The 22,797-nt window shown below is 41.5% G+C and overlaps 1 protein-coding gene across 2 annotated transcripts in view; it reads right to left on the bottom strand.

Annotated features, from left to right (window-relative positions):
• The window catches only part of Ero1b (endoplasmic reticulum oxidoreductase 1 beta), a 38,762-nt gene extending 21,010 nt beyond the window's left edge, over positions 1–17,752 (bottom strand). The window contains exons 1-6 of one of the 2 annotated variants that reach the window (XM_057786910.1): positions 17,474–17,752; positions 8,079–8,198; positions 3,800–3,883; positions 1,599–1,640; positions 817–899; positions 198–271 (exon numbers count right to left, since the gene is read on the bottom strand). In XM_057786910.1, the coding sequence (XP_057642893.1) occupies positions 198–271; positions 817–899; positions 1,599–1,640; positions 3,800–3,883; positions 8,079–8,198; positions 17,474–17,575 (505 nt within the window). In that variant the 5' untranslated portion in view covers positions 17,576–17,752. The remainder of the gene's footprint in view (positions 1–197; positions 272–816; positions 900–1,598; positions 1,641–3,799; positions 3,884–8,078; positions 8,199–17,473) is intronic. The other variant, XM_057786911.1, reaches the window with a different exon arrangement.
• Positions 17,753–22,797: the final 5,045 nt, after the last annotated feature.

Below are 22,797 nucleotides of genomic sequence, written 5' to 3'. Positions count from 1 at the left end.
TAAAGATCAGAAAGAAATATCTATAGCACTTAGCACTGGGCCTCAAACACAACTCTCTCAATTAATGCCAGTATCAATGGTAAGGTCTCCACAGGGAGAGATCCAGTGTTAAACACTAATTTAGGTCATATTTTCAACAGTTTAAGTGTCTCAGAAAAGGCTTAAGGTTAAAGTGAAGATGAAACTTATTTTATTACCATCAAGTTCACAAAAGTGATCCTGTGAGTCGTCATATCTCGCCCAGTCAATGAATGCTTCTTTGCTTTCATTACTACGGGAAGGAGGAATAAAAAAATTATATTTGGACCTGAAATGTTAACATTGTATTCTAATGAACAAAAATAGAGACCATTTCTCCAGAAGATGCCACAAAGTCTAGCAGTAGTAAATGAAGGAATGATAAAAAAGTCATGTGAAAAACAGAGTTATCAATTTCAATGAGTTGTTTATACTTCCTAACTACTTTGAAATGATTATTAGCCCTTGTTAGCACTCAAGGTCACCACCACAACTGACATACAAACTGCAGTAATGTTTTTTTTTCTAAAATAGAAGATCAGCTTATTTTCTGAATTCTTTAAATTCAAGTTATTCTATTTTTATAGAACCCCCAAATATTAAAATCATGACTTGGGCTGTGGTGATGCACACCTTTAATCACAGCACTTGGGAGGCAGAGGCAGACAGAGCTCTAAGTTCGAGGCCAGTTTGTTCTACAAAGTGAGTTACAGTGCAGCCAGAGCTACACAGGGAAACCATGCCTTGGGGAAAAAAAAAAGTCACTGATATTAACAAACTAAGTACAATTAAACTTGCCTTAATGTACTATTGATGGCACCCAGCTTGTTGGCCTGCTCACAGTCTTCCAGTTCCTTGGTATTGTTTGCCGCCTGTGAATACTACAAGAGAATTCATACAAAGTGAGAGTGATTAGCTCTTCTTTAGCAGACTCTATTAATGCTGACGTGTTCTATCATGAAAATCCTTACTGTGGATTTTTACAAGGCCTGAATCTGTACCTATTAAGTGAGCAAAGGCAGAAAAAGCCACAACAGTTAGCATGTGTGTGCTGTGATGATGTCATCTGGGAAAGAAACTGGATAAATATGTATCTAGAGTTTTACAGACATGTAAGTCCTTAGAACGGAGTCTTCAACTTAGGCCATATCCCAAGGAAACATTTTTTTATATTACATCATCTTAGTGTTTGTATCATTTTAAAATGCTGAGATACACAGACCTTACTGTCCAGCATCCCACTTCTCTTTACAGGACTAGGGAAACTATCATGTGCTCACAATGAAGTCGGGGGCTGGAGAGATGGCTCAGTGGTTAAGAGCATTGCCTGCTCTTCCAAAGGTCCTGAGTTCAATTCCCAGCAACCACATGGTGGCTCACAACCTTCTGTAAAGAGGTCTGGCGCCTCTTCTGGTCTTCAGGCATACACATAGACAGAATATTGTATACATAATAAATAAATATTAAAAAAAGAGTTAATAATTTGAATTCTGAGGCCAAGTGGATCCATTCTCAGCTAAATTCATGGCTCTCTATTGCCCCCAGTATCTAGAAATTTTCAAGGAAGAAAAGTAACTTACCTTATTTGAACGCCCAGCTTTAATTCCAACTGGAATTTTACTCTTAAAAGAAAAATAGTAACATTACTTAGAAAAATAGTAACATTACTTAGAAGACAATCAGAAGGGATGGCTGCTATGGAGGGAAAGAAGGGGAACAAAAAGAAACTGATCTACTTTGTTTCCTATGTTTGACTTCTCTATTTAAAAAATTATACATTATGTGTTTGAGTGTTTTGCAGCCTAGATGCATGAACACCATGTGCATGCCTACTGTCTGTGGCAGCCAGAGAGGACAGACACTGATCCCCTGGAACTGTGGACATGGATAGCTCTGAGCTACCATGTGAGTACTGGTAACTAAAGCCAGGACCTGTGTAAGAGCAGCAAATGCTCTTAACCCCCGAAACATCTCTCCAGTCTCTGTTGAGTTTTTCAATAAAAAACTCATTTACATTTCTGATTAGAAATGTAACACAGATGAGGTTATAATGCACTACAGATGGAAAGTACCTGATCATTTGAACTTACAAATTAAACACTCAACTTAGAAACCTATTATGAGCCAGCCAGCACTGCGGTTCATACTTGTGATCCCAAAACTCAGTAAACTGAGGAAGAAAGACTGCCATGAATTCAAGGCCAGTCTAGGCTATAGGGCAAGAACCTACCTTCAAAAATTCAAATGCACACACAGATACAGACAGACAGACATACATACACACACACAGATACAGAGTATCAAAGTCAAATTAGTCAGGTCTAGCTATATGACACAGACTGAGGCAGGAACATATCGACTCCCAGGCCAACTTGGGCTATATAATGAGATCCTAACTCAAACAAAAACAAAGCCAAATAATGCAGGCCTGGGTGTGTAGCTCCGTGGCAAGGTGCTTGTTCAGCCTGTACAGGCCCTGGGTTCTGATCTCAGCACTAGCACCAAATGAAAAACAAAACAAAACAACCTGGCTCCCATTGCAGAGAACTCAGGACCTTCAGATTATGAGACTGATGCGCTGCCTACCGCGCTAAGGAAACGTGCTCCTGTTCTGGAGAAAATGAAACTGAAGACACCGGACAACAAAATGCAGTACTTAAATCTGACTGGATGGACAAGCTACAAAGCGCAAGTATGTAGTCAGCTAATGATATGTGACTAATGTCTATCAAAATGAGGCTCAGAATGGTATTAATATCCTGATTTAGTTCATTTTGCTAATGTTATATATAAAAAAAGTCTTGCTTCTAAGGAATACAGCAGTATTTAGAGCATGCAGACTTAAAGGACCAGCCTGCAGCATGCTCAGATGGTTCAGGGAGTACAGCAAACAAGGAACCGTGTGCATCCAGGGGATCTGGATAACATGTCCATGGGATGCTTGGACCGTTCTTAGATCTTTCCTGCACGGCTAAGATCACTTTCCATGAACATCTTATCTTGTTGAAAAAGAAGATAGTTTTGCAAAAATCTTCCATTTAGGATGACAGTGGTCCAGACGCTCTTTCAAAAAACTATTTTCAATGCTTACAAACTAGCCTGATTTGGTAAGAAAAGAACTGAAAATTTAAATTATAGCTTAAAACTAATTGTTATTGAGGGAGAATCATTTTAAGTTAATTATGTTATGTGTCAAAACTGAAGTATCAGAACTTGGGGTGTATCTCAGTGGTACCTGCCTAGTATGTGTGAGAATGTAGGTTCCTGTGTGTGTGTGTGTGTGTGTGTGTGTCAGACAAACCCCACCCCCATCCCCCTAAAATGTAACATTATCTTGGTAGGAATGATAATGTTTATGTTTTATTTATATGGTAGTAAACATATTTTTAAAGGTTAAAAAAAAAGCAATGAAACTTTACTCTAGGCTGGACTTTACTCATGGCTCACTTCATGCACTGAAATTCCCATTTTAAATGTGACATTTAAGGTCCTGAACTTCTCTTTTTGCCTATGAAACAAGATCAATGAAGCCCACTGCAGGTCTAATGCTAGAATAATCCTCAGATCTCCCTCCCATTTTAGAATCAAGACTACGTCCACACCCCATCACCAACACCACTGGACACAAGAATCCCTCAACTCATCTTTCAAGGAGTCTAGTCATACGAGCTGAAAGCCTATGAAGTCTGCTGGTAAGTCCAAACACAAGGATACAGGGTTGTGATATTTTTAAAGCCCATGAGGAAGCCCCCCTCCGTTATTATACTCTTAATTACTGTACCTCTGGACAGGGCTCCACATGACAATCTTTTATTGAGCAGTGGCCATCTTCTGCCCAGAAAGGACATGGTCGCTTCAGATTAACCTTTCGAGGAAAAAAAAAAATCAACATTAGCAATTGGGTATGATAATTACAGAATGTTTGCCAGTGTCACTATGGTGACGTGGTAGCAATGAGGAGAGACGAGCTTCTTGACCCTGTGGTGCATACACAGCTCACATATTAAATGACTGCAGCTTTGCAGGCACCTGGGTGGCATGTTAACTTTTAAAACAAAATGACTAGGGTTCTCTGACACTGGAGCAGAGGAGCAGCTTGAATTCACTGCTCATCTGAAGCACAGTTGTCATTGGGCAGCATTTTAGAATGACCTTAGCATTCCCCAAATACCTGCGGTCACCTTAGCATCGGGGTTCCCACACCCACTTAGTCAGTGCGTACTGAGCACTGGCTATCTGTCAGACACCAGGTTAGGCTCAAGTCAAAAGAGAGCTTTCTCTCCCTAGGACTTACAATATCCTGAAGAAAAGAGAAATCAAATAATCGCACATTGTAGTACATGTTTCAAAGGAGAACCCAGAGTTCTGTAGTAGTGCTGCTGATGGATGGAGCCTCTGAAGCAGTCATACTTTAGGAAGATGAAGGTGGTGGGCATGTGTACTTGGCTACAGCAGTGGAGAGCTTTGTGGTGCTAAGAATGAAGAACCACCAGTTCCACCATTTTTAGTGGGTAAAGAATGGACCAAAATGACGGAGGTCAAAAGGTAAATACCGATTTCCAAATTCTTCATACAACAGGAAGCTGGTAATCCAACAGGACTTGCAGATGTTATTGCCCAAGCTAAAAATCAACGTTTTCTGTTTCCTCTCTTACTTTTTACCACCTCCACCACCTTCACTTGCCTCTTGCCTAAGCTACAGCAATAGTTTTCCACCTTCTGCACACAGCAACAGTTACATCAAAACCAAGACAGTCCCTACCAGTGTCTGCTCAGAACTTCATCTCCCTTGGAGCAAATCCAAGCCTGCAGCAGCTCTACAAGCCCTACTCTGTAACCACTGGCATCTGCCTCTCCTTCCCTCATCTATTACACTACATTTCTGCTTGACATGCTGGGTTCCTGGAGTCCCAATGCCTCTATACTGCCCATTCTCTATCTGCTTTGCTCCTACAGAGGGCTTTTTCTCCACCTTACTCAGGTCTCTCAACAGCAGCAGGCCTTGACTAGACCCTCTAAAGTAGTACTTAGAATGCAACCACCCCCAATATATTGCTGTATGGTTTCTGTGTGTTTGTATACATGTTTGTGTATGTGCCATGTGTACATGCTCATGTTTTTAAAGCTGACCTACCTACCTCTCCAATCCTACTCCTCATTCACTTGCTTCTGTGGTCTAATTCTTCAAATAAACTTACTCCTGTGTCAGAACTCTTACATCTACTCATCAATTTCCTTGGGATGTTTTCTGCAGATCTTACCACAACTCACACTTTCACATTAGGAAGGTCTTTCTCAAATATCACATTAGCATAAACACCATTCTTTCCTGACCATTTCATCAAAGCAAGGCTACTCTCTATACCCCTTACCCTCCCCTGCTTCTTCTCCACAGCACTCACCTTACGTCTGACATTACTGTCTATTTACTTATTGTTTGTCTCTCCAAGCAGAACAAAGCTTTGCCCTATTCACTGCTGTACCCACAGTGCTAAGACTAGAGGCTGTCTGTCACAAAGCCATCAATATGACAATTGCCTAGCTGAGAAGGTGAGCGGCTGCATCTACCTCCTTGTTGGCTGAATCCCAAGTCTGCACATGTGTTGAAATCAACTCTGTTATTTTTGCTTACTTAACTTTCATTTTTCCTTCTTCTGTAGCAGTCTTCTAATTCCCTTGACAAACAATCATTCCTCGTGTCTCTGAATGGCACTGTTACCCAAAGTATACTTTCTTCTTTTGGTAAAGGTATCACATGACAACCTAGACCAATCATTTTCTCCTCCAGAAATTTGACTCTTGTATAAAGAAGAAAAAATATGGGAAAACAGCTAATGTGGCCTGGAAGTTTGGTGCAGGGCTGATGGTACAGCTCAGCGGAACAGTGCCTGCCTGAATGTCTAGAACCACCACAGTTTTGGTGGTATCCTAAAGATAATGCCACTAGCGTCTGCTCCACTTTCAGCTTCCCTGAAGTGCACTACTTCAGTCTGTCTTTCAATTTGTAAACTACTTAATTATTTTCTCAAACTTCTATTTTTTAGTCAACACGAGTGCCCTACTTAGGATACTTGGGCCTATTATTTCTTCATTTTAAAAATGTGGATAATGAAATTTTCATATGAAGAGTAAACGAGATAGCCATTCATCCAAATACTCAATTCCTCAATGGGCCAGGCTTTGTATGGATACAAAACCAGAAGATGTGATACCCAAAAGGAGGTGTGAGTGAGGCTGTGACACCCAAACGAAGGCGGTCTCTGACAGCACCCACAATTTCTACTTATTAGACTCAACTATATGAAACCGGTATGTTTAACCATTTCATATGATTTTTCTAGTATTATGAAGGAAGCAGCTACACATACTGTCAGGGATTTCATGTTCAGAAAGCACCTGTCTTATTTGTATGAAAAATGCCTAAAGATCAGCCACAGTGTAGGCATAGATTCACCAACTGTACAAACTCTGTTAGGAGTGCAAAGGAGAGACATTCATTCCTTTCTGGATATTCTTGGTATCTGTGGGCAAAGGAATGGGTTTCCAAATCTGTAATTTTCTAATTTATCTTTTAAACACAACTTACAACTGCCAAAAGACTACATTTTTTATCCTCAAAAATATTTAAAGAGCTAAGATAATATATTCAGAATCAAGATAAAAAAGGAAACCATGTTTAAATTTTAGAACAAATTAAAATGAAAATTATATACCAACTAAATTCTGAGAACAAGAAGACCACAGTAAAGTCAGGCATAGCTTTAAAATGTAGTTGTAGCTGGGCGATGGTAGGGCATGCCTTTAATCCTAGCATTTGGGAGACAGAGGCAGGTGGATCTCTCTGAGTTCGAGGCCAGCCTGGTCTACAGAGCTAGTGCCAGAAATATCTATTTGTCAAGTAGATTCTGTGAGCGCACACAGAGGACAGGGACTAGAGGAACAGGGGAGTGCATATGGTCAAAGGACGTGCTGTATTTGAACCAAAAGGCCATCAAGAAGCCCACTGCTTCGTACAATGAATATACACTAATAATTGTTTTTAATTCCCTAGACTACACCATTTTCTCCTTAAAAATGTATAACTACAATTGTTTCTTTGAGTTCTGATTGCTGACATAGTTAGAAGACTGCTATTGCTTTTCTTGTATTTCCAGCAGCGCTAGAGCTCATACTAGGTTAAAAAACAGATTCCACAGAAATACGATGAGGGTGCATCCTCCTTGTAACATCTCTTGGTTTGCAGCCTCCACAAAGCATGCCAGTGACAGTCTGTTACTCTGCACTGCTTACGACACTCCCCTTACACAAACACGATGCCCCACTGAAGCCTTGTTGGGGAATATTATTTTCAGGCGTGTGACTTTTGTTTACACTGCATCGGTTTAACTCTGTGAATCTGTTACTGTGCCTGTCTAAAACGCCAAGGTCCTAATAAAGAGCTGACAGGCCATAGCGAGGTAGTAGCAAGGATAGGCAGGGCTGACAGGCCAAGAGTATAAACAGAGAAGTGAAGAGCAAGAGAGAACAAGGAGAGAACATCAGGGGCCAGCTACCCAGCAAGCAGAGAAAGAAGTAAAGAGAGTATACAGAATTAAGAAATATAAAAGCCCAGCGGCAAAAAGTTAATTTAAGAAAAGCTGGCAAGAAACAAGCCAAGCTAAGGTTGGGCATTCATAACTAAGAATAAGCCTCTGTGTGTTATTTATTTAGGAGCTGGATGGTGGGCCCCCGAAAAAAGCCAAAAGAGTAAAAAATTCATACAACGAAGCCTGGATAGCTCGGTCCAGATCACAGAACCTATGCTCACAGAGGCTGACGAAGTCCATGTGGGCATTTGAAGCATCTGTAAAGGAGGAGTCTTCCATCTCAAAATCAAAACTGAAAGAAAAGTGAAGGGGGTGCAGATTCTTGGTATGTAATAAAATCATTTTTCCACTATGATGCTTTTATAAAATTTCATTTTTAAAAGATTTATTTTGAAAAACATAATAAAACAGTCACATCTGCAAATAACTACATAGAAATCTTTGGATTAACAGAATTAAAATTTTCCATCTTACCTTGTAATAACGAAAATAGTCTCGCTCTTGTAACTTTTTTAACTTGGGGAAGATTTTGTAGGTGTTGAAGTTATCAATGCTGTCAATGTCACACAAGCAATCATCCAGAACTCCAGTCACCTAGAATGTACAAATGTATCAACTACAAGATAGACAAATTACTAATGTTTATACCTTAATAAATCTATTATTCTAAAAAATTTATTCATTCAAGTTGACCAGTTTTACTGATTAAGGTTCATAACATTAGGGTCAATGGAAGAGTCTAGAGGGTAAAAGTGCTTGCTGCCAAGTCTGACGACCTAAATTCAATCTCCCTCCATATGGTGGAAGGTGGGAACGGACTCTTAAAACTCTGACTTCTGTATGCATGCCATGCCTCATGTATACTCAGCCCCCAACAATACACGAAATAACTGTAAAAAATACTTTTAAGATTCATAACATTAAAGCAGTTACTTTTTAACTATGACAGTTGAATATAAAAAACAAAACAAAAACCAAGAAAATTACAAATTATCTACTTTGAAATACCCAACCTTTCAGGGCTCAAAACAGGAGACACTTCTCTGCCTTTCCTCTGCCTAACCACCAATAAAAATGCAAGTAGCCACTGGATTCCAGACTAACCTAGAAGTCACAGCCTGTAATGCCACTGTTGAGACCACCTGCATCTTTCTTTTTGGCTGCCATTTATGTGCTAGGCATGGTGGTAAGAGCTTTAGTGTGTCATCTCATTGACTCTTTAAAACTATCCTGCAAATAAGGTATTATGACCCTCATTGTAAGGAATTACCGTTTAACAAGCTTACAACAATTGTTTACATACCCATGGAACTTAACTACCAATCTATTAGGCTTTAAAGTCTGTTCTTCCTCACCACTCAGAATACCCATGAAGCCAAAAAGAGAAACAGGTATATAAGAGGTAAATTCTGAGTCCAAAAAATTCCATGAGCCATTCTTCAATTTTATTAAAAATGATTCTCTATAGTAATCCTAAGTAAAACACAGCATTCCCCAAAGTTATTTTATGGTTTCATGTACAGAATGTTCTGAAAAGTGTTAGGAATGGTGGAAAGTGTGCTAGTCTCCAGGGTTCAGGGACTGGGTAGGGTATAAGAGCTGGGATGGGAACAAGACAGTGTGGTAATACAAAGGCAACAGACAGTGAGACGGCTCAGCAGGTAAAAATCCTCCCCAAAGCCTGATACCGGAGTTCAAACCCTGGATCCCACAGCGGAAAAAAAGAACCAGTTCCCAAAAGTTGTCATCTGATGTCTGCATGTGTCCATACCTACAAGTGGATTGTGCATGCATGCACACACACAAACACAAATAAGGATGGTAGAACAGGATAGATGCTTGAAGTGAGTGTCTACACCCACACATTGCATACATGCACACATGTGCTCACACACACAAGCACTCACACACACAAAGATGTTAGGAACAGGATAGATGCTTGAAACACATACATTTCATACATTCACACACAAGTGTGCATACACAAACACACATGAAATGATAATGATGAGGGGAGACAGGAACAGCATAGATGACTGAAGTGATTACCCTGATCCATATTTTCACTATGGTGGTAAATGCATGAAACTGCAATGTAATACAAATATGAATACACACAAATAATGTACACAGTCAGGAAAATACAAATCATTCTATCAATGGCAATGTCCTGTTTCTAACTCTGTAGTCTACCTTTACAAGATGTTATCTTTGTGATAACTTGGTAAAGGGAACGTAGCACTTCTCTGTATCATTTCCTACAATTGCACAACAACTTGCATCTCAGTTCAAGGTTTTAAGTAAAAACCAGAATGGGACTCTGTCTATTAAAAGTTCTATTCATAGCCAGGCAGTGGGGGCACACGCCTTTAATCCCAGCACTCGGGAGGCAGTGGCAGGTGGATCTCTGTGAGTTCGGGGCTAGCCTGGTCTCCAGAGTGAGTTCCAGGACAGGTGCCAAAGCTAAACAGAGAAACCCTGTCTCGAAAATCAAAAACAAAAAGTTCCATTCATGAAGGCTTTGGATGGAAGGAGACACACAAGTGGTGAATGGAAGTAGAAGACCTAGCCAATTCTTTTTCTTTCCCAAAGTAGAAGTGTCTCTTTCAACTCCCTCCCACATGGAGGCAGCAATGCTACCTTTACATGAAGAACAAGGGCCGGCTGTCCAGCATTTGGGCTCTGGAAATTCGGCACTTAACACCCTACTTCCTAGAATCCTCTAACTCCAAATTTCACTGAATTTCTAGGTTCTCAAGTGACAGGTATCTAGGAGTGTGAGTGTGTGTGTGTGTGTGTGTGTATATCTGCTTTTTAAAACACTTTTTCTAAGCCAGGTATTGGTGGCTGTCTTAGTAAGGGTTTTGTTGCTGTGAAGAGACAACCATGACCACAGCAACTCTTATAAAGAAAAACATTTAATTGAGGCTGGCTTACAGTTTCAGAGGTTTAGTTCATTATCATCAAGGCAGGCCGACATGGTGCTAGTGAAGGAGCTGAAAGATTTACATCATGCAGCAGCAGGAGGAGAGATTGTCACACTGGTTGTGGCTCGAGCATATATGAGACCTCAAAGCCTGCCTCCACAGGGACACACTTCCTCCAACAAGGCCACATCACTAATAGTGCCACTCGCTATGGGCCAAGCATTCAGAGATATGAGTCTATGGGGCCACAGCTATTCAAACTACCATTGTCGTATACGACTCTATTCCAGCACCTGGGAGAAAAAGGCAGGTGGACCTCTGTGTTTAAGACCAGCCTGGTCTACAAAGTGAGTTCCAGGACAGCCAGGGTTACACAAAGAAAGACTGCTCCCCAAAAGAAAACAAAAAACCCTTTATGTAATAACTGTTCTTTCTTAGTTATTTTTTTTTTGTTTTTTGAAACGGAAAACTTTTGGTTTGTAAACCATCATATTTTCTTTAAATGTTTTCAGGGGCTGGAAAGATAGCTCAGTCAGCAAAATGCCTGCCCACACAAGCATAAACGTCTAAATTCAGATCCCCAATATATCATAATAAGCTAGGGAGACAGCACTAGGGAGGCAAAGACTGAGGAGTCCTGGGGCTTGCTGGTCAGCCAGTCTCACTGAATTGATGAGCTCCAGCTTCATCAAGACTATCTCAAAATATAAGGTAGAGAGAGATTGATGGCACCTGATATCAACTTCTAGCCTCCATATGCATGTATGCATACACACGCCATTTTCATTGTAAGAAGGATAAATTGCTGTTAATACATACCTGTAACTTTTAAAGACTACTCAGATAAAACCTATGTCACCAAAATTTTGAAATGTAGATGTGAATATTGCCTGTATCCTTGAAGTTCCTTCTCAATTACATCTACCTAAGAGGTTAAAATCAAGCTTACTGTTGTGATCTATTTTTTTGTAATGCATCCATAAATAATTCCCATGTTCATAATATTAGTATCATTTCCTCTCAATTCTTCTGCAAGGTGCTGCTTTTGCTAACATTTTTACTTTGGCATTATCTATGAGAGTGAGTTTTATTTGTAGCTAGCTCGTTCACCTTTCCTGTTGTAAATGCTGTATAGTATGAAGACCAACAGCTTATCTATTCTATTTTGCTCCATGCAGAAGGAAGAACAGCCCGGGGTATGTAAGTCCTAATTCCTAAGATTCTAGTTCACAAATATAATCTTTTTGTTGTTGCTTTTATTGTTTTATTTTGTTTTTTGAAGCACGGTTTCTCCATGTAGCCCTGGTTGCCCTGGAACTTGCTCTGTAGACCAGGCTGGCCTCGAACTCAAGAGATTCACCTGCTTCTGCCTTTCTGAGTGTTGGGATTGAAGGTGTGTGCTACCACTATCCAGTTCACAAACTTAATCTTAAGAGGATATTGATTTATAAAGCAAGAGTCTTTACAGATGTGATCAGGGACAGGTAAGATAGCTCAGTGGGTTAAAGATGCTTGCCAGGCAAACATGGTTACTTGAGTTTGATTCCTGGAATCCATGTAAAGTTGGAAACAAAGAACCAGCTTCTCTGATCTCTACATGCATGTTGTGGCAAGCAGGTATACACATGTGTGCACATAGACACAGAAAATTAAAAAAGGAAAACATAAAGATGTGATTAAGATCTTAAGGCATGAAGATTATACTATATTACTCAGGGGAAAAAATAGTTAGCAGAATCAGGAGGAGGCAGGAGAAATGAGAAGAGGATACAGTACTGACATTGAAGATACAGGAAGAAGTCACAAGCCAGAGATAAAGATGCCTTTAGAAGCTTGACAGAAGTACAAACAGTTCCCAGCTACACCCTCCAGAGCTCCCACCTTGTTGATGTCATAATTTTATCACTGTAAAATTCATTTTCAAATTTTTGGCCCCCAAAACTATAAGATTAAAAAATTACATTGTTTTTAGTGAATAAATTGTAGAGATTTGTTAAAGCAGCAAATAGGAAACAAATGTATTCCATATTGATTATAAATTTGACTAAAGAGCAAAGGTCACAAATATCTTTGTACATATATCTTCGGATACATGTGCAAGAGTTTCTTAAGGTGTTAATCTTGGGTGTAAAAGTACACGTTCAGCTTTACAGGGGAACAGCAGGCTGACTTCCAAAGTTTTTATATCAAGTTAGTATCTCACCACCGATGATCAGGAGCTAACGTTGAGACATGCCCTCCTGAATACTTAATATTAATCTATGATTTAAATTTTACCAATCAAGAAACCACACAGAGGTGAGGGAGTAGTGGATTTTTGTCCTAATGTACTACATTCATTGCTTTCTGATTCTGAAGTTTGAGATGCTTGACATCCAAATGTAAATGCTGGCAAATAAAAAAAATTGGATATGGTGATCTAGAACTGAGATTTCTTGTCTTCAAACATAAACCTGAAACTAAGGTATAGATGGGTTTTTAACATCTAGGTAAGATAAACAAGATACAAACCCTGAAACTCTAGGGCAGAGTGTTCTAATGATTGACCAGCCCACTACAGATGAAGTCAACCAGGAGTATTAGCAAGAAATAAGTACTTAAAAGAGTTAGAGTTGAGCTGTGAAAAAAAAATCTGCTGATAGGTAAAACCTGAGGTTTCACAACTAATGTATTGACAATAAAGACATGGCAACCTTGACAAGAGAGCAGTTTCAGGGTAGTAGCAGAAGAGTTTGACTATAACGAATAAGCTAAATAAAACAGGAAGACTAAAGTTAGGCTAAACAGAACAGGAGAAAATGAAACAACTCGAGAATTTTTCTAGCTATAGAATTTTAAAAAGGAGGAAGAGGTAGCTCAATCAGTAATGTGCTTGATGAGGACCAGAGTTCAATCCCAAGAACACGAGATCATAGGATGACAGTAAGCAGCACCCATTAGGGGAAGGAAAAATTAAAGACCTAGGGAAAAAAGAAGACATGAAGGGACCCATTCCCTTGAGTGGGAAAGAAGAAATGGCCCCTAATAGAAGAGCACACGTGACTCATCCGCGCTTGTAACCAACAATCACACAGCCGGCAGAAACCAGTTAAAAAAGTCGATTACTCTATAGCAAGTTCTCCTTTGTTAGGAAGGAAGAGCAGATGATGAAGGATTAAGTTGAAAAATCTGTAATTTAAATTTCTTCAGCTGGGTGTAATCAGCTATTTAATTCATCCTTTGAGTTTCAAATTTTACTTTTTTTTTTTTTTTTTTTTGAGACAGAGTCCGAGGCAGCTCAGGCTAAGAAGGAACCAGCTACCTAACTGATACCTTGAGCCTGCTTCCTACCTCTTGAGAGAGATTATAGGTACACACCACTACACTTGGCTTAAATTTTACTTTGAAAACTTCAATTTCATTATTTTTGATATTCTGGTCATTCTTTTATATCTGTTTTTTTCATACTTCTATGTGGTTTTTTATTTAAATACATTAAAACTGATAGTAAGTTACTTACCTAAAAATTTCAGAACCTAAAGTCATTTACTGTCTCCTGTCTCTGGTGTTTTTTTTTTTTGTTTTTTCGAGACAGGGTTTCTCTGTGGCTTTGGAGCCTGTCCCAGAACTAGAACTAGCTCTTGTAGACCAGGCTGGTCTCGAACTCACAGAGATCCGCCTGCCTCTGCCTCCCGAGTGCTGGGATTAAAGGCGTGCGCCACCACCACCCGGCTGTCTCTGGTGTTTCTACTATAGATATTCCTCAACTTCCTATGAGAAATCTTCCCTAATAAGCCCACTAAAACAAAAAATATCAAACGGAAACTCAGTTAAGACACACAGCCTGCCATACATCATCGCACAGAAACACAGGGCACAACTTGGGGTGTACAGTCGTTTGCCCTTGTGTTGGCATAGCTGATCAAGACTGTGGCTCTCTGTTCCTGCCCAGCACTGAAAGTACGTAGCTAGTCAGAGAAGAAGAAAAAAATCAAAATATGAAGTAGTTTCTACCAACAGGTATGGCTTTCTAACATTTGTAAAGTTAAAAAAACATTGTAAATCCAAGCATCATAACACAGGGACTATCTGTATCTGATTCACGGTGCCCTCTTGCCTTGTGGTTTCGGTGATTACTTTTTTTTTGGCACACTGTTAGCTGTTTATTCTACTGAACACTATCTCTGAAAAAAAATCTTAAGTCCTTGAGTTGAAAATACACTTCTCTAGGAGGAAGAGATATTTGCTTTTTCTGGTAACTTGGGGGACATGAACCTGGGCTTGCTGTGAATTCAACTTCTAACCAAAGCTTATCCTAGCTCACACAAGTGGTACAACCTTTGCCTGAAAAGGCCTGTGAAGGCTGCTCATAGATTCTCAACTGAGTTTTCATCCCTTTATTTTAATAAGTTCTTTTGTTTTCCCCTTTACTCAAAATGGGACTCATTTCTCATTCACGCTTACACTAAGAATGTAGCTCTTAGGGTCCAGGATTTGTGTGTGTGTGTGGGGGGGAGCTTAGGGAAGACACTACTGTTATTTCTTACCATTCCACACCCTGTGAAGCTGTGAGACTAGAAGCTTGATCTTTGGGGTTAAAAGACACCCTGAGGTAATGGGAGTTAGACACTATGAGGCCCACATTTCTGACTTCCATTTGGTGGGGAGCTGTGTGTTTCTTCATTTCAGGCCACCACAGATGGGCATTTTAAAGGATTTCAAATATATCTGACTGAAATATCCTTTTACAGGAAAACCGTATGTAACATGCCATGAATCATATTTGCATTTCATTTATAAGAAAATGGGGCATGAGACATACAAATGAACACCCTTTCACATGGTCAAGAATATTTTCCTGCTTTCAATATAGAAGGCAAAGTACTCATTTCCTTAAACGACTTTGATTTCTTGAGAACAGAGGTGTTTTTCAAGAGTTCTAATTTCTTCCTTTTATCTTTATGGGTTTTTCTTTTTTTTTCCTTACCAAGTTTAGGATGCATGAGAAGTTTAAAAAAAAAGTCTTAGTTCCACTTTCTGATTTTCTGGTCACTGCGTCTCTATACTCTGAAGCAAGTATGCCAATTACTACTGTGTAGAGCAGAAGCAGCTCCATCAGGGCCCCAGCTTATGTCACTTAACAAGTCAATTAAGCTCTCTGAAATTCACTTACCATCACAGCCTTAACCAAATAAAATGTAATATATAATTAAGCATGTTACACTTAAATGTTATTAAAAACTATATACTAAATGTTATTAAAAACTATATACCAAACCACTGAAAACAAAATATACATACACTTTTGTAGACTTTTTAGCACAGTGATACATTGAAATGCAATAATATTTAATTGTTGAGCTATATATGTTCACCTGGATATAAGGAAATAGAATTACAGGTGCATTATAAACCACTAATAAGTATGATTATTGGTAGCTGGAGAAACCTTAAGTGAAGCTTCCAGACTGGTGATAAAGTATATAAATACAAATTAAAATATGACATATTAAGCAAGAAAATGAGAAATAAGACTTTATAAAAACATCTAAATGTAAGGTCCACTCAAACCTGATAAACTAGTAACTAGAAAATAATTTTGCTATTGATGGCCTGGGAAATTTATTTTTGCTAAGTCTAGTAAATACATCCAGAATTCTATCATAGTGTTTTCCAAACCAGGTTAAGACGTAGTGGGAAAAACAACTTCATTACAGACACTCGCAAGGCTTGTTTAAAATGCTTATTCCTTGCTCAGTTCCAGATGGACTCAGAATATATCGAAGGGGGTCAGAGAACTCCACGTTTAACAAAGAGTTTCTCTTTGTTAAACACCTGGTTGGTTCGGTGTTTAGTTTTTTGAGAGTGGGTCTTTCTATGCCGTCCTGGTTAGCCTGGAACTTGAATGAAGACCAAGCTAGCAACCAACCTGTGGCACTCCTGTTTTTTTTTTTTTCCTCCTGAGTGCTAGGGTTACAGGTGTGCAGCACTGTTCCCAGCTGTTGCTTCTTTTTAAAATCAACTTATTCATTTAAAGAACACTCATATGGACACAAACAGAATATTCAAGCATTCTAGGAATTAGTGCTCAGCATTTTAACACCAAGAACAAAGTTAGAAAAACATGTTTACATGGTTACCCTCATAGTTACAATTATTATTATTTTAGCAATGAGCGTTAATTGCTTCAAACTACATGCCCCTCATTACCAGGCCATCTGAGACACTTGTTTTGATTCAGTTTTGGCTCTTTGAGCTAACACTTTGCGGCAGGTGCAGACAAAATGCAGCAGCATCTGGCAACCTATTCAAATCTTACTTTAAAAAGCAACAAACCTACCTCTCTTCAAGGCAAGAGACTGAGATCAGCTAACCCTGGACTTTCTAGCATACAGAGAACTCTACAGTAATATCCACTTCATCGAGGCAACCCTAAAGTCCAACGGACTCTCCAGGGAACAAGCCTTTCTACGAGGGGCCCTGACCCTCCAGTGTCCTTAAGTGGGCTCACCTGGCAACGCCACTTTGCATACGTAGGACAGGTGGGCAATAATAAGGAGGGTAAAGCCTAGCAATCTCTAGTACACAAGTTCAAGGAAGTGAAGACCTGTCCCCCTCTCCCCCTCTAGTCCTCTCAGGAAAAGGATGGACAGCCTCCCTGACATCTCCAGAGGAAAAGGTGCCCCCCCCCCCCCCCCCCGCCTCTTGCTCAAGACACCGAGGTTTTCCTCCCCGTCACCATCACAACGATAAAGCCGCTAGCGCTTACTGGCCGTCACCATCTTCCTCTTCCGTCTGCCTCCGCCACGCGTGTCGCGTCCCCGCGCCAGCCGCGCTTTATAGACGTTTCCCGCACTAGCCGGTGCGGTTCTCTCAGTCCCTGACCAGCCACTCGTACCTTCCCCTCGGCCTCTGGGCGACGCCGGCGCGGCCCGTCCCCCGCCTCCCGCCTCTCCGGCTTACCTGGGTCCTGACGAGACTTGGGAGGAAGCTCAGGGTGACCAGCAATTGCACGGCGGCCGCCGCCCCCTGCCCGGCGACGGCCCGGCGGAACCCCGGACTCATGGTGACCTCGGCCGCTCGGAGCTGGGGAACGGCGGGCCGCCGCGATGACGACGGCTGGAGGCAGTGCCCGGGAACTGGGAGCCTCCAGGACCCGAGGTCTGCGCGCCGGCCTCAGGATGGAAACGCTCTACGGTCCCCAGCAGCAGCGACTGATGTACCAGCGCTGCGCGCCCCCGCTTCATCCCAGGAGGCTCCGCCCCCGGCGTCCTCAGTTGTGATCACGCCCTCTGTGCAAAGCCTTCTGGGAGTCGTAGTCCCGGCATCCCCACCCCCTCCCACCCACTCACGCGCCCCGGGAGGCCTTGAAAATGGAGAACTACGGGCTGGGAGGTGCTCTGCCTCTCTGAGGCGGGGCTCTGCGGCGGCCAATGAGGCGGGACCACGAGGGCTCCAAAACACCCAAGAGCGGGCGGGAGAGCGAGTACTGTTTTAGGGGTAGGCTGTGGCAACGAAGCGTCTGTTTCGTTGCTCTGGAAAACGAGGCTGGGGGGCCCTCAGGGCTTCCGGTATTGTGCCGGTTGTTCCTTGTCACCGCTTGTCCTTTTGGAGTCAAGACATTCTCAATAGGCAAGATCTTAACCTGCTGTCCCAAGAGCTTTCTTTGCCTCCTTTCTCACCTCTGTAGTTACCTAAAACCACCTGGCATCTTGTCAAGGTGGCTTCAGCGCCTCCTTCGTGTCGCACGCCCCAGAAGTGAATGCCATTGCCTGGTGTCTCCCCCACTCCTCTACTAGCACCGGAAAATCTATAGCGCACTTTAAAGCATGAAGAGAACACCAAACCCACACAGCGAAAAGGAAGAATCAGGATAAAGGCACAGAAAAACTAGAAGCGACGTGGGCTATTCTAAAATTACTACCTTCTAGTTAGTTACAAGCATTGCAGCTCAGATGGAAAGGTACCCTGGCAGTCGGGAGCCAAGGAATACCACAAAGTCAGTCTCGTGGTCTTAATTACACCTCAAATATTGTCCTAGGACTATGTAAGGTTATGTACATAGGTTTCCTGTAGTGCCTAGCAAATAGGAAGTATTCGATAAATGGTAACCGCTAGCTTTGTCAATATCCCTGGGTTTTAGGAAACACATTAGGTAGCATGTATCAATTTGTCATTGTTGATGTAACAAATGACCAGAAATTTAGTGGCTGAAAACAAACAAATGTATTATCTTACATTCTGGAAGCCAAAAGTTCAAAATGAATCCACAGTACTGCATTTGTTTGCAGTATTCTAGAGAGAATCATATTTCCTTGCTTTTTCCATTAGAACTTTTTCTAGAACCACTTGCATCCTAGAGTCAGGACTTCACATAACACAGTGGCATAGCCTGCTTCCGTTGCCATGTTCTTTCTGACCCTATCTCTAGTTCCCCTGCAGATAAAGACCTATTGTGTGGGGCTCACCCAGACAATCCAGGCAATCTCTGTATCTCAAAATCTTTAATCATCGCATCTTCAAAGATTCTTTTCCCACCTCACATTTACAGGCTCCAGAGATTAGGGCAGGGACACTAATTAGTGGCTGCCCACTGATCAACCCAGCCTTGCTTTGTGTCTTTCAGAGAGTATTCACATACTGGATTCCTCCGGACCTACTGCGTAATCTGTAGGGTCAGCTAGACATGGAAGTTCAAGGACTCTTTTTGAAAAATGTGAGAACTTTCAAGACAATGGCAGCACAGCAATGGACCAAGTGCAAGGCCCTGCAACTCCACAGTCTCCTCATGAAGCTAGCTAGCGCCCTTGGTCCTTTCTTCCTCCATTCTTTTGTTTCCACTCTGGATCAGGCCTTCTTACACAACCAACTTCCACTTGCTTCTCAAAGCTTCTTTTAGCTGGGTGGGTGGTGGTGCACACTTTTAATCCCAGCACTCAGGAGGCAGAGGCAGGCAGAGCTCTGTGAGTTTGAGGTCAGCCTGGTCTATAAGAGTTAGTTCCAGGACAGCTCCAGAGCTACAGAGAAACCCTGTCTCGAAAAACCAAAAAAAAAAAAAAAAAAAAAGCTGTCTTTTTCTATGCTTCTCATTTTGTTGTGCTTTGGATATGCAGGGGGACTTTCCATGAGCTCCTTTGTGCTTCATTTGGTCTTGGTAACATCATAGAACATGGCCATAATTTTTTTTAGTTATAAACTGTACTATTTTATTATTTATTATTTATATTTATATTTATAGTGTTTCTACGTGTAGCCCTGACTGTTCTAGAACTTGCTCTGTAGACCAAAGTGGCCTCAAACTCAGAGATCCGCCTGCCTCTGCCTCTGGAATGCTGGGATGAAAGGCGTGCACCACCACCGCCCAGTGTAAATTGCTCTATTTTAAAACCTCAAGTTTTTAATATCTGCTATCAAGGGCAGAAGCTATGACTATCATTCAGAGCAATTCAGGGTCTCTGTCACTGAAGAAACACTTGAGTAATCAATAAACGTTTGCAAAAGTTATAATGGAGTCACATGGAACACAGTATTTGTCTTTCAGCTCAGAAACTTGACATTTTCCCCTCTTGGTGAGTAAAATCAGAAATAGGTGCTTCCCATGAGAAAGGAAGGTACTGAGGGTCACGCTGACCAGTGCTCTGGTCTGTTTGCGTGTTTGTTGTAATGAGCAGTATGAGGAGATTGTGAAGAACGAGCTGCTGCCACAGTTTTACCTTGCTGTTTACTTCTGCTTTCTTTCTTTTTTTTTTTTTTTCAGAATAGGAAAATTTATTACTGTGCTTCCATTGCCAGAATTTAGGATCTTGGTTTTTCCTTCTTGCCCTTGTCCAGGGCCAAAAGGGACACATTGGCTACTTTAACAGCCTTAAAGCGGACGCCAGGATTGGCCTTCAGGGCTGTGCCCAAGTAGGCTTTCTTGTATTGTTTATCATGCCACTTCGGGTCCCGTCGGTGGCTGTGGAACTTCCTGGCAGTCCGGAGACCACAACACTTGCCCATCTTGCCAACACCACGGGCCCGAGAGAAAGTTACTTCTGCTTTTCTTAAAACCAACTACACTGCAACCAGCATTCGGGCAGGCATTGCCTCTATGATGCCAACCTTACTTCCTACCTATCATCCTCAGTTTCAAACTTCCCATCCTAATGATGGGGTTGGAAGTTGAAACAGGAAGGCCTAACCACATTCCTTTAATGGCAAGTATAGGAAAAATTCAGATCCAACTAAATTTAAAAAGAAAAATAATAGTAAGTAGAGAAAAAATGACAACTCACGGGATTGAACAAGGCCTCACCCCTTACGGCTCTAGAAAGGCGAGTCCATCAGGGTGTAATTCAGGGACCAAGAGGAGTAGGGACTACTGGCTAGCCTTTTCCAGAACATGGCCATTGTACTGACTCACTGCTTCCAGTTACTTTTTGTCATTTTCTCTCCCATTCAAATCCCTCAAATTTAGCTAAGATAGGCCATACTGGCTGGTTTTGGGTGCCAACTTATCACAAGCTAGAGTCATCCAAGGAAGGAGCCTCAGTTGAGGACGTGCCTCCATGAGATCCAGCTGTCAGGCATTTTCTCAATTAGTGATCAGTCCATGATGGGTGGTGCCATCCCTAGACTGCTGATCCTGGGTTCTGTAAGAAAGAGGCTGAGAAAGTCAGGGGAACCAAGCTAGTAAGCAGCTCTCCCCTACGGCCTCTGCATCAGCTCCTGCCTCTGGGATCCTGCCCTATTTGAGTTCCTGTCCTGACTTCCCCAATCTGGAAGTGTAAGTCAAATAAGCCCTTTCCTCCACAACTTTCTTTTTGGTCATGGTGTTTCATTGCAGCAAATGAAACCCAAACTAAGACAGAAGGGAAGAGAAAAAAAAAAAAGAGAAACAGAGAGCACAAAAAATATTGACAAGCCCTCAGGACTACAAAGAATGGGAAGAGGCTAGGTGCACAGATGCAGAGCAAGACCCACTCTTCCATTGTTAACAGAGGGAAAGAGGTTGGACACGCAGAAGCGATAACTGCTTCCCTCAGGAAGCCATTCTATAACTGTGTGTGTCGTACAAATTCACCTCTTCCCCCCTGTGGTGGTAGAGATTGAACCTCGGGCCTCACACGTGCTAGTCGAGTGCTCTGCTGCTGAGCCATATCCCCACTCTTCTTCATATTTTAATTTTTAAATAATTTTTATTTGTATTTACATGTACGTGTATGTGGCTACTTTTTGTGCACATTGTGCATGTCTGCAGAGGACGGAATAAGGTATCAGATCCCCCCCCGGAACTGGAATTACAGGAGATTATATAAGGATGCTTGGAACAGAGCTGGAGTCTTCAGTCAGAGCAGCAAGTGCTGATAACCACTGCGCCATCTCACCAATTCCCTTATTTTTTATTGCTAAGTTGCCTAAAGAGGCCATGGAATTTCAATTCTCCTGCCTCAAGCCTCCTGAGTAGCTAGAATCGCAGCCTGTGCCATCAGGTCTGGCTTTCAATTCACTTTTATTTACCTTGGCTTGCATTCACACATCCATTAAATCGTCTCAGATGTCCTGGTCTTCAGGTACACTGAAAAGTATACATCAGGATACTGGCCAGCCAAACGTAGCAATATTATGTTCTTGCAGATAATGTAATTCATTATTTACAAACCACCTGGCTTAGACAAGCCTAATTATCTGGAACTAAGCAGAAGGAAAATTATCTTTTTAAGTAGAAGAAATACATGAGCCTTCCAGATCAATTCTGGGAAGGGTGAGGGCCAGCTTTGTCAATTAGTACAACTCCTTCAGGGCAAACAGTGATGATTTCTCATTGATGTGGTTGGGATAGATTACAGTTAATTCTGTGGGAGAATCAATCTTAGTACAGATGATATATTACTTTTCTCATTGCTATAACCAAATACCCAACAAGAAGCAACAAGGGAAACAAGTTAGTCCATCATGGGGCTAGGGAGATCCACAGAAGCAGGGGGACAGGCTCTAATCTGTAGTAGTGGGAGTGTGAGGCTGTGTGCTCATATCTCAGTGAATTAGGAGACAAAGAAAAGAAACATCAGGCTATAAGACCCATTTTTCCCCTCGCTTAACACACACACACACACACACACACACACACACAAACACACACACCAGAAACTGATTTCCTCAAGCCAGGTCCCCTTCTAAAGGACTTGCAACCTCCCAAAACAATGCTACCATCTGACCAAGGATTCAACTGAAGGAACCTCTGGGGACATTTTATATCCAAATATGACAGATGGTAAGCCATGATTTTATTTCCTGTAACTCTCAAG

Source organism: Chionomys nivalis, chromosome 13, assembly GCF_950005125.1.
Source record: "Chionomys nivalis chromosome 13, mChiNiv1.1, whole genome shotgun sequence".
Taxonomy (NCBI): domain Eukaryota; kingdom Metazoa; phylum Chordata; class Mammalia; order Rodentia; family Cricetidae; genus Chionomys; species Chionomys nivalis.
The sequence above is the reverse complement of the archived record's forward strand: the minus strand, read 5'-3'. Positions and strand labels throughout refer to the sequence as shown.